The 11,905-nt window shown below is 33.7% G+C and overlaps 2 protein-coding genes across 2 annotated transcripts in view; one reads left to right on the forward strand and one right to left on the reverse strand.

Annotated features, from left to right (window-relative positions):
- Positions 1 to 3,092, reverse strand: part of LOC106110649 (syndetin) — a 5,727-nt gene extending 2,635 nt beyond the window's left edge. Inside the window, exons 1-4 of the mRNA XM_013292538.1 lie at positions 2,846 to 3,092; positions 2,301 to 2,402; positions 771 to 911; positions 8 to 274 (exon numbers count right to left, since the gene is read on the reverse strand). Of these exons, the coding sequence (XP_013147992.1) occupies positions 8 to 274; positions 771 to 911; positions 2,301 to 2,390 (498 nt within the window). The 5' untranslated portion in view covers positions 2,391 to 2,402; positions 2,846 to 3,092. The remainder of the gene's footprint in view (positions 1 to 7; positions 275 to 770; positions 912 to 2,300; positions 2,403 to 2,845) is intronic.
- Positions 3,093 to 3,417: 325 nt separating this feature from the next.
- The window catches only part of LOC106110650 (F-box/WD repeat-containing protein 11), a gene marked incomplete at its 3' end in the record, with an annotated part of 17,658 nt that continues 9,170 nt past the window's right edge, over positions 3,418 to 11,905 (forward strand). The window contains exons 1-6 of the mRNA XM_013292539.1: positions 3,418 to 3,614; positions 6,872 to 6,988; positions 8,064 to 8,172; positions 8,977 to 9,163; positions 9,746 to 9,881; positions 10,871 to 10,999. Of these exons, the coding sequence (XP_013147993.1) occupies positions 3,573 to 3,614; positions 6,872 to 6,988; positions 8,064 to 8,172; positions 8,977 to 9,163; positions 9,746 to 9,881; positions 10,871 to 10,999 (720 nt within the window). The remainder of the gene's footprint in view (positions 3,615 to 6,871; positions 6,989 to 8,063; positions 8,173 to 8,976; positions 9,164 to 9,745; positions 9,882 to 10,870; positions 11,000 to 11,905) is intronic.

The raw sequence follows: 11,905 nt of genomic DNA on the forward strand, positions 1-11,905 counted from the left end.
GTTCAGCGACATCTTTTTCAACACTTCTTAAGCTTTGTAATAATTCTAATGATTTTAATACTTTTTTGATTATCTGTCTCTTTCTTACATTCGCTAATATAACTAATGTGGATATTGTGAGATGATTGGATGCATTTGATAAATGCTGTCTCGCTTCTTTACACGTTTTTAATGTTATAGCGAGCTGTTGCCGAATGTTTTGTATCTCTGCAAACTCCCTGTCGCAGTTATCTCTCTGTTGGGATATCAAATGTAGTGCTTTACCTGACACAACCTGTAAACGTAAACAGTCATACTAATATTATAAATGTGAAACTTTGTATGGACTCAAGTATATTAATATTAAAAATAGGGAAATATTTTTTGTATTCATTAAAATAACTCAAAAACTGCTGGACTTTCAAAAATTCATGCATCGTTAAAAAGGCCATGTGTTATCTATTTTTTTTACTAAGAAAGTATGTTTTAAAATCTCTTATGACAACTAATTCTTATTAACAGTGGAAGGGACACAGCAAGAGGATATTTTACCAAACTATGAATCCCATCTCTCGACTAAGCCACTCCTTCCAATACTTATAATATTTGGGAGGGAAAGAGGACTAAAATTTGACATCTACTCTTCAAGCAAAATATTTATTACTAAAATCTCTTCAAGAGTAAATTTTATAGCTTGACAATTCAATTACTTGCTTTGTAATGTTGGACTATGTAGAAGTCTGATATCAAAGGACTATTAACAATTGGTCCTTCGAGCAGGATGCACTAACCTGTTGTTGCCGCTTCAACTTTGTGAACATAACCTCAACAGCCTCACAGGTAGGTGGTGATGGTGCATGTGATAGCACATACCGCGCTGCGTCAAACTCTGACGGTGGTGAGAAGTATACATTCTCTATTTCTCGGAGCACCTGAAATAAATTGTATATCTTATTAGTATATAATAAAGTATAAACACACTACTTCGTGGTATAGGATCTCAGCAATCACAGTATACTTTTTAGTAATACTTCCTTTAAAAAAACCCTACACTTGCGACATATTTTAGTCTATATATTATCCCGCTATTAAACTTAGGTGGTACATAAATTAAAAAAAAAAACCTTTATGTGGGAACTGACCATAAACTACAAGCTGCCAACATTAAGGAAGCAAGGTCATTATGGTAACAGTAATTGTGATTTTTGCAATTGAGAATTTAACAAATGTAAACAATGAAATAAAGTCTTTATACTTTCATGTGGATGAAGCTGCATGGGAACAGCTACTTTGTATTATAAAATTGAACTTTATTCAATTGAGATGAGGTTAAAATTACTTTTCATGCAAGAGCAATTGTTAACCCTTTTCTTATTAGTGTATCTGTAGAGATACATCAAATTTTTTTTTAAACACTTTGGGTCATCAAGGTTAAGTGCTATGAATATTATTTTGATATTCAAGAGCGTCGGTGGCTCAGTGGTTTGAACACTTGACTTGTAATCTGCAGGTCTTGGGTTCGAATCCCGCCATGTACCAATGTGATTTTCGATTTTTCGAATTTCCATATGTACATAATTTACGACGACGTTCTTACGGTGAAGAAAAACATCGTGATGCAACCTGCACATATCGGCGAAGAAATTCAAAGATATGTGTGAAGCCAACCAACCCGCACTTGGCCAGCGTGGTTGACTATGGCCTAGTCACCCTTACTTAGGGTAGGCTCCGAGCCCCTCGGTGGGGACGTATAGTGAGCTGGTGATATTCAAAAAAATAAAACTCTGCCAAGTTAAGGGTTAAAGACAAGTAAAGCAAGTTTATGTTTCAAACAGAACCATCAATCCTTATCCATTATACACTAGCACTCAGCAAGAATACTGACAAATCATGGTTAATGAAACAATAAGTTCAGTAGTTTTTGAGTTACTTCAAAACTCAAAAACTACTGTACCAATTTCAAAAATTCTTTTACCACTTTAAGCTTCATTATCAGTGAGTAATATCAAACTAATATTATAAATGTGAAAGTTTAGATGTATGGATGTTTGTTAGAGTTTGTAGCCTAAACGGCTGAACGGATCTCAATGAAATTTGGCATAGATATAGAGGATAGTCTGGAAGACCACATAGGACACTTGTTTTTTTTAACACAACGCGGATGGAGTCACGGGCAAAAGCTACTAGCTTTATTTTTAAAATCATGCAGATGAAGTCATAAGCAACAGCTAGTCATTTACAGCCAGTGTGAGATCAGAGCATTATACCATTTGTAATGTATTCTAATACTCGTTTTGTTTACTATTTAAATAAGCTGGTACCTCTAAATCAGCAGCCGTGTGCGCAACACTCAGTGATCGGGAGTTGACGCCCGGAGGGTCATGTCGATTCTCGACATCATCGCCCAACATTGTATACAATTACTGAAATATAAATAACTCATGTTAATAATTATTATTTTATCTTAGTTTTAAATGCAAAAGTTTGAAATGATGTTTGTTAGAGTTTGTCCTAAACTGCTGAAAGGATCGTGATGAAATTTGACATAGATGTAGAACATTTGGAAGAACATATAGGTTTTATTACTTATTTTTTCAATTTAATGCGGACGAAAACTAGCAAAATAATACAATAAGAAAGGCCATTTAACTTAACGTAAAGAACACGTTTACTGTAATTTGGAATCTTCCATAAAAATATGCTAGAAATTTAAGTTTTTTAACATGTAGCAATTGTAATAAATTCCCACGTTTTTATAACAATAAAGACAAGGCATTCGTTTCGGTCGAAAGCCTTTTACCTAACACAATTATATACGGTCTAAATTACATATTTTTAATTTGTACAAACTACGGTTATACCTCACCTTAGTAAAATCCAATAAATCATTAGCACTAAAATCGATTGTTTGTTTTTGATAAAAATCCTCTACAAAACATGAAAAACAAACACTAATTAATGTAGTAACATATATTAAGATATATCTTTACTGTCGTTAATTTTTCTTTATAATGGCACATTTTGTAAAGACACAGTTTTGACTTTTGAATTGCTAGAAATAATTAAAATATTAATAGGCATGAAATAATGAATTTCATCAAAGAATTAGAATATCAAGAGATGAGGAAGTGAGAGGGCAATTGTCAATTTGACTTGTCAAATAAGAAATCAATGTTGCCATGCAGTATTGACTATACTGATGGGATAATTTGACCTTTCTTAATGATGAGACGTTTTTTCTCAAAATATCTAAAGTTTTTAAAGTTCTAAATGAAGAAAATTGTAAGGACTATTATTTAACTTTTGAATAAATAAAAAAAAATCCAGCATCCTTTTGAAAGAAGTTTAAAATCGTTTCAAAGTTAGTCTTGTCACACTTTCTAATGTGAATATCCGAACGATTTAACATTATCTGTTATTTGGTAAAAGGTTGGTAAAAGGACGCGTATCCATTGCCAATAGTTTCTCAGCTTTTTGAAAGAAAATAATAGTGCTTGACGTCATGAGAACGATGAATTTATTTTAGCAAAGTGGTGCCGTTTTCGTGGTGACATTTGTGTAAGATAATTAATGTGTTTAGTGAAATAGCGAAAATGGAGACTGATTGGAATGTCGAAGATCCACCGACACCGAAGGTATTGTTCTATATATTTAATTGGAGCAATATAGTAATGTCATGGAATATCCGCCATCTTTGTCTTTCAACACCCTTCGAGTTGAAATAATAATTTCGGAGAAAGGATAAAATTTATCCTTAAAATGTATGATTTCATATCCACTGATTCATTAGATAGTTATTCATATATTAATAAAAATGAATAGCAAAGTTCCTAAACATTTCTGCATTGCGGATATAGCTTAGAATATTTTTAACCTAATTTAAGTTGAAAAGTTTACATATGCTATTTTTCGAACATAAAAATGTACTTTCCATTAATATTAAATCAATAAAAACACATCATTATCCTTCTAAATGCCTCTCATTGAATATTATTGAACTTTTCGTCATGGTAACCATAAAATCTGAATACAAATAGTTTTGAACCTCGAAAATATTGTAAAAAACGGGTCATATAACACTGTAAACATGGCGTGACATCCTTAAATACTTCCTTTCTACTTCGTTAACTGTAAAATAACTGTACATTATGTACGTAACAAGAAATACAGTAGTGTGCCACTTTCGTAGTTATTTCGTAATTTTCAATACTCGTGTTCAGAGACACAATACAATAATTATATGAAACAACTCTGATGTTTGTTGATTATATAAAGATATGCAATTTAACAAGATTAATTAATACATCTAAAGTATAATGTATAAAAAAGGAATAATTTTTAATATTAAATCAAGTAAGTTACAAATCAATCAGTTGTAGGGACTTTTAAGTAACCAATAGGCACTTGTGTTAGGAAGTCCCACTCTTCCGTGTAACACATAATGTAAGATATTATAAGATATATAATGTATATTGTTATAGAACCTTATATGTTCAAGAAGTTATAGAATAAAGGTCATTTTATTATTTTCACCATTGATTCTTATATGACTTATTCTAATTAAATTCTAAATGTATGGAATTGTATTAAATTGTGTTCCAAAACTCCTTTATATAGGAAACCATGTTCTCTGTCTACCCCTCTGAGTTAGAGTACAGAGGCCATTGTGTTAAAGTATATTTATGAACTAAGGTTCTAGTAAACTGGGGATTGTATCATATTTTTTCTGTACTTATATTAAAAAGACGAATAATTCGTATTTTTGTATGTATTTCAATAACTTAAAAACTACGGGGCTATTTTCTAAAGTTCTTTCACCGTTAAAAATCCACTTTATATGTGAGTAGCATAGGCTACATTATTTATGATGTTTTTAATTTTATGCTGGTTAACCCACTAGCAACAGCTGGTGTATATAGTAGGGAAATACTGATAAATTTAGAGAATTCTGGAATTTAATTAAACATATTTTTTGTGCTTAAATAAATAAATTACTATGTGGTTTACGCTTAAAGTAAGAAGATAAAGTTCATTTTGAATTTTTAAACTCCAAGCACACAAAGTTGTTCAGCTAGTTGAATAAAAAAAGGTTAAAAAAGTACTTTTAGAAGCATGTTCACAAAAATATAACATTTTCCTCAAGTAAATGCATTAACAATGTCAAATTCCTGTTTGAATGAGAATATTTAAATATATTGCGATTATCCTCAACTTGTTGGAAATCACATGCTAATATTGTAATGCATGCAGTTTGTATGGATGTTTGTTACTATATAGAATGGGCGTCACAGCCATGTTATGCTTTAATAAAATATAGTCTTCATTACCTCCCATGTTTTCTTCAAATTTGCACAGAATAACCTTACCAATATGGCCATTGTATCGTTGAGCTAATGCAACACCCTTATTTTTGACAACCGACTCCTATCCGATTATAAACATAACAAGCAGAATTACAACATTTTAAAACCATGACATAAATATTTTAATAATGTTTTGGATCACAATTACAAAGCTTATATTGTTATTTCAAATTATAATAAAAATTTATTGATTTATAGCACAGACTAAATAACCTTCAAGAATACAGAATACATCAAAATAGTTAAAAAGCTAACAATAGTAACAGAATTGGAATTTATCTGAATTTATTTGGAATGTAGATAGATAAGCTTTCACATCTGACTACATATGCACGAAATAAAAAATAAATTTAATAAGTAGCCTATGTGTTCTACCAAAGTATTTATCTAGATCTGTGTCAAATTTAGTTTAAACTAGGCTACAAACTAACAAACATCCATCTAAACTTTCGCATCATACTAATATAAATGTGAAAATTTGTCGATGGATGGATATTAGAGTTTGTAGCGTAACGGCTGAACGGATTTTTATAACATTTGGTATTAATAGTGAGGATATTCTTGAAGACCACAAAGGCTACTAACTTTTTGATTCCACGCAGACGGAGTTCCGGGCGAAAGCTAGTTTATAATATTAGTAAGATTACTGGCTGGAATATAACATAGACTACTAAATTAGTTTTGTTTCATTATGCAATAGTTTTCAAATATTTATATCAATGCAATTAAGTCCATTTTGTATGTAGTTATGTATGGTTTAGTAAGCATAACAAAAAGATACACTTTGCATATTAGTACTGCTTATTATTATAAATTATTGTAATAATATGTCTTGTTTAGACTACACATATCTATAGTCTATACTAATATTATAAAGAGGAAAGATTTGTATTTTTGTATGTATTGAAGTAACTCAAAAATTACTGGGCTGATTACAATTTTTTTTCACTATTAAAAAGCTATGTTATGACTGAGTATCATAAGCTATATTTTTTACCATTTTTAATATCAAGTGGATGAAATCGTAATTTTTAAAACTAACTAAAGCATAAACCTATAATAATAATTAGTTTTCGCCTGCGACTCCGTCCGCGTGGATTTAAAAAAAATCAAAAGTGTAGCCTAAGTGTTATTTCAGACTATCCTCTACATCTATACCAAATTTTTTCGAAATCAGTTGTGCTGTTTAGGCTACAAACTCTAACAAACATCCATCCATCTAAACTTTCGCATTTATTAGTATGACTAGCTTTCGCCGGCGACTTCGTCCGCGTGGAATTAAAAGAAAACAAAAGTGAGTAGCCTATGTGTTCTTCCAGACTATGTTCTATGTCTATGCCAAATTTCATTGAGATCCGTTCAGCCATTTAGGCTGCAAACTCTATTAAACATCCATCTATCCATCCATCTATCTAAACTTTCGCCTTTGTAATATTAGTATGATATATTAGTGTGATTGTAAGGTAATATAATTTTTAATTACTAAAGTATATATTAGGTTGTTAATATTTGTGAATTATGTCTTCCAGGTGACTTCTCTGACATCATTAGACACAGGAGTGCGGCCCGCGCCCAGCGGGGCTGCGTACGTCGCAGAGAGGAACACATGTTTGAATTTATTTTCAAGATGGAACGAAACGGACCAGGTAAATTAAACATTAATAAGTTCTTTGTACTGGTATTAGATCTATTTATGATTCTAATTAAGTATCTAATGATTTTTGCTTAAATGATCAGAGTTTTCTCAGTGGACTATAGATGGCGTTATTACTTATTATTTTCGGAATACCTTTATACTAATTTGTTACTAAGTTTTTCTTTTATAGTATAAGATATTCAAAGATGTCACTCCGTATTTTGCCAGCTCAGACTGGTCTTGTCACTAACTTGGCTCTGAGACCCTCAGTGGGGATGTAAAGAATTCATTTATTCATTATAAGGGTTTTTATTCCTTATGGAAAACCATCCCAAAAATAAGAGAGCATGTTATATACATGGCTGTTCATAAAATATAGATAAGACAGTGAACAAAATTTTTTTCTCTGGCAATGTCTCTGAAAGGTACTATATCATTTGCCAATTTTACTACTACCTTGTGTATTGATATGTAATAAAACATTTTACAAAATAACAAGTTACATCTTTTGTTATACAATAAACTAAATAGTATCACATGTTGACAATTTTAACAATTAATTATATTGACATGTTTTGAAAGAATAGATAGCGTTAGTTATGTGAAAAATGACTAGTGAAGTGTAACAGTGGTAGTGCCCGCTTTAACATCTTCGCACGAATGGGCCGGCTCGCCCAGTGTAACACCACGACCACACAGAAGAGAGGCGTGAAGTGGAAGCAATTCCGCGTTTCGTCTGATAAGTGTGGTGCCGGAGGCCTAAATTTAGTCCTTTCCCTTTCCACCCTTTTCTCCAGAGGAAAGGATGGGAAAGAAAAGTGGATTTGACGGTGGAGGAGATGCATGGGAAGGGGAAATGTCCTCTCCATGTCTCTTCCTCTGTCAATGAAAGGTAGGCAACGCATCTACAATTGTGGATGTTTATGTGCAGAGGTCGCTTTCCATTTCGGTGGATTCAGGTGGTCGCATGCTCGTTTGCCATCTTATTTTATAAAAAAAAAAAAGTGTCAAAGCCTCCTCTATGTATTTGAATATCTCTGGTTATACAGTAGAGGAGAAAATTATGTTGAATATACCTGTTTCAGGTGGAGTTTGTAGAGCAACTTTTGGCGCGAATGTGTCACTACCAGCATGGACACATCAATGCATACCTCAAGCCGATGTTGCAGCGGGACTTCATCAGTATGCTGCCCAGTGAGTACTAGATATAATACTAGTTCTATTCTTGTAACGAGCTGTTCCTTAAACTTCGTTAACGCAAATTTGGACCACCCGTTACACAAATTTGATAGGGCAGAATTAAAAACAAAGCCTATAATATGCCTGTCTATGTCAGCTACCCTCCAGTGAAAGTCCGGTCGAAATCGGCCCAGCTATCGGAGATTAGCCGAAATAAACGCGACTAGCGGACAGACAGACACACACATTTTTTTTAATATGATTTTCTCGAAATCTGGAATTTTTCCTTTGACATTACAAGCGTCGGTGGCTCAGTGGTTTGAACACTTGACTTGTAATCTACAGGTGTTGGGTTCGAATCCCGCCCTACCAATGTGACTTTCAATTTTTCGAATTTTCATATGTATATAATTTACCCGACGTTCTTACGGTGAAGGAAAACATCGTGATGCACATATCGGTGAAGAAATCAAAGATATGTGTGAAGTCAACCCGCAGTGCAGTGTGGTTGACTATGGCCTAGTCACCCCTTACTTAGGGTAGGCTCTGAGCCCCTCGGTGGGGACGTATAGTGAGCTGGTGATGATGTGATGATTACAAACATATTTAGTTGTATGGATTTGTTACTACAAATCTTAGAGTTTGTAGTCAAACTGCTAGAAGTATCCCAATTGAATTTGTCATAGATGTAGACAGTCTGGAAGAACACATAGGCTACTTACTTTTTAATTCCATCTGAGAGAATTACGGGTGAAAACTAATATTCTGTATCTATAACTAAAATATATTCTCCTAAAAAAGCAATTTTTAATATTTCAGAGAAAGGTCTAGACCATGTAGCGGAGAATATCCTATCATATTTAGACGCGAACTCTCTGTGCGCGGCCGAGCTGGTCTGCAGAGAGTGGCAGCGCGTCATCAGCGAGGGTATGCTGTGGAAGAAGCTGGTGGAACGGAAAGTCAGGACTGATTCTTTATGGAGGGGGCTCGCTGAAAGAAGAGGATGGTGAGCAATTACTCTCAAATCTCTTAATTCAATTGTCAAAGTTTAGATGGATGTTTGTTAGAGTTTGTAGCCTAAACGGCTGAAAGGATCTTAATGAAATTTGGCACAAGTTTGGAGCATAGTCTGGAAGAACACATAGGCTACTTTTTATCCCGGAAATAGTTACAGTTTCCTTGGGATGCATTAATTTAGTTTTTTAATGTTTACTCGATCATTCTGCAATGGTTCAATATATCTTATTGTAATTTGGCTTCATCCCAGAGAAATGTTCGGTTCCCGAGGGATACTTAGTTTTTTGTCGTTTACATAGTTCGTATGTTTTCTAATACCATACGGACGAAGTCGCAAGCAACAGCTAGTTTGGTATAGATGTAGAGGATAGTTTGGAAGAACATATATGTTACCTAATGTTTTTTTATAACGCAAGTTGGCAAACTCGCAAGCGACCTGAATCCTCCGAAATGTAAAGCGACCGCTGCACATAGACATCCGCAATTGCAGCACTGCCTACCCAATGTTTGTCATTATTCCACGGGGACTAACGTGTGCAAAAACTAGCTGATAAATAACTTTTTCTTACAGGATTTTATACTTATTCAAACCGAAGCCCGGATGTCAGCATCCCTCGCACAGCTTCTACCGACAGCTGTACCCCAAGATTATACAAGATATACAATCTATTGAAGACAACTGGAGGATGGGTAGGCACAATTTGCAGGTGAGACCCATCCTGGATACCAGATATATATCTATCTTACTAATATTATAAATGTGAAAGTTTAGATGGATGGATGTTTGTAGCCTAAATTGTTGAACGGATTTCAATGAAATGTATAGATGTCTAGAGATGTGTAGAGTCTGGAAGAACACAGGCTATTTTTTTTAACTCCACGCGGAAGGAGACGCGGGAGAAAGCTAGTACTAATATAATAAAGAGGAAAGATTTTGTTTATTATTTTGTATCTGTTGAAATAATTCAAAAGCTACTGGGCTATAGATGGCCAGGAGTAACAGGCTACGTATTTTACTATATTTTTAATTTCACGCAGTCGAAGTAGTAAGCAACAGCCGCAAGGATACATATAATAATATAAAGAGGAAACATTTGTATTTTTGTATGTAGCAAATAAACAAAAAAGTTATTGGATCTTCGTTGCTTTCGTTATTGAAAAAATCGATCATATTTCAATTTTTGTGACCGCTTTTTTTAAATCTATACTCAGGTTATAAAGAGGGAAGATTTGTATTTTTGTATGTATTGTATAACTATTTTGGGGAATTCTGATAGCAACTCGTTTACTACAGTCGTTTAAATATTTTTTTACTATGTTTGAGTCGTAAATTCTTAAATAATATTACCTCATACTAATATTATAAATGCGAAAGTTTAGATGTATGGATGTTTGTTAGTGTTTGTAGCCTAAACGGCTGGACGGATCTCAATGAAATGTATAGATGTAGAGGATAGTCTGGAAGAACACATAGGTTACTCACTTTTGTTTTTTTAACTCCACGCCGACGGAGACGCGGGCGAAAGCTAGTTGTGTTATATTTCTTGTTTTAAGGTTTTTTTGAACTAGTTTTTAAAATAGATGTGGAGGATATTCTGGAACACATTGTCTACTCACTTTTGTTTTTGTTTTTTTAATTCTACGCAGAGAGATACGCAGGCAAAAGTTAGTAAATTTCAATGTTATTTATTTTCAGAGGATAAACTGTCGTTCAGAGAATTCAAAAGGCGTTTACTGCTTACAATATGATGATAACAAGATTGTCTCCGGACTCAGAGATAATACCATCAAGATATGGGACAGGAAGACGTTACAGTGTGTCAAGGTATGTCATAAAGTGTGTTATACTAAATTTCAGTCTTTATATAAAGTTTGTTTTGTATAAAGGAAGGGAAAATATGCCTTTTTTGTGTGTCTTGTGTTGCTAATTCGGTCTACAGGTTAATGCATTCGCTATTATAGTGAATGGTGGTTCATTGTCATATTTGAATTGTATAGATCACATGCAGCCTTACAAATAAAGGTAGTATATTACTATAAGTTTTGCTTATACTTAGTTTATTTCTAAGTTTAACTCTATTCCGCACTTATTTTCAAGTGGTTACCATGGCAACGCTGTTTTTACAGTGGTAGAGTCCGCTTTAACCTTTCGAACGTTTTGACACAGATCTGTGCACCCCTCTTAGACCGTCTTGTCACATATCTGTGCCCGCATTTTTTATTCAAATTTTTTATCAAAATTCATACGGCGTACACGTTTTCAGCTCATGACTAGTGGTAAATACGCTGTAGAATATATAGTATGAATTTATTGTAAGGCAAAATTCATATAAAATACAAAGTCAGGCGCATCTCGCCTCGTCACTCACGATCGTTGCGACAGACTACGTAATTTTTTTAGTCGCCCTCGTGACGTTCCAAAGATTAACGTCCGAGTTCACCCCACGCAGTAGACAGGCGTGGAAGTATTTCCGAGTCTCTTTTCCTTTCCACCATTTCCTTAACAAAAGGATGGGAAGAGAACTTGAGTTTGGTGGACGAGCTGCATAATGCTATTATTATTCTTATTTTTAAACAAAAATATAATTGTAAATAGCGATATTTAACACAGAACTAGCGCTCCCGTCAGGAACGCGCGCATCTTCTTCTTCTTCTTCTTTTAATGTTTAGTGGACCCCATCGTTATTTCGATGATTTCGCCAACGTCAAGGTTGAAGATAATTGAAAGTAT

Source organism: Papilio polytes, unplaced genomic scaffold (assembly GCF_000836215.1).
Source record: "Papilio polytes unplaced genomic scaffold, Ppol_1.0 DF824208.1, whole genome shotgun sequence".
NCBI classification, from domain to species: Eukaryota; Metazoa; Arthropoda; class Insecta; order Lepidoptera; family Papilionidae; genus Papilio; species Papilio polytes.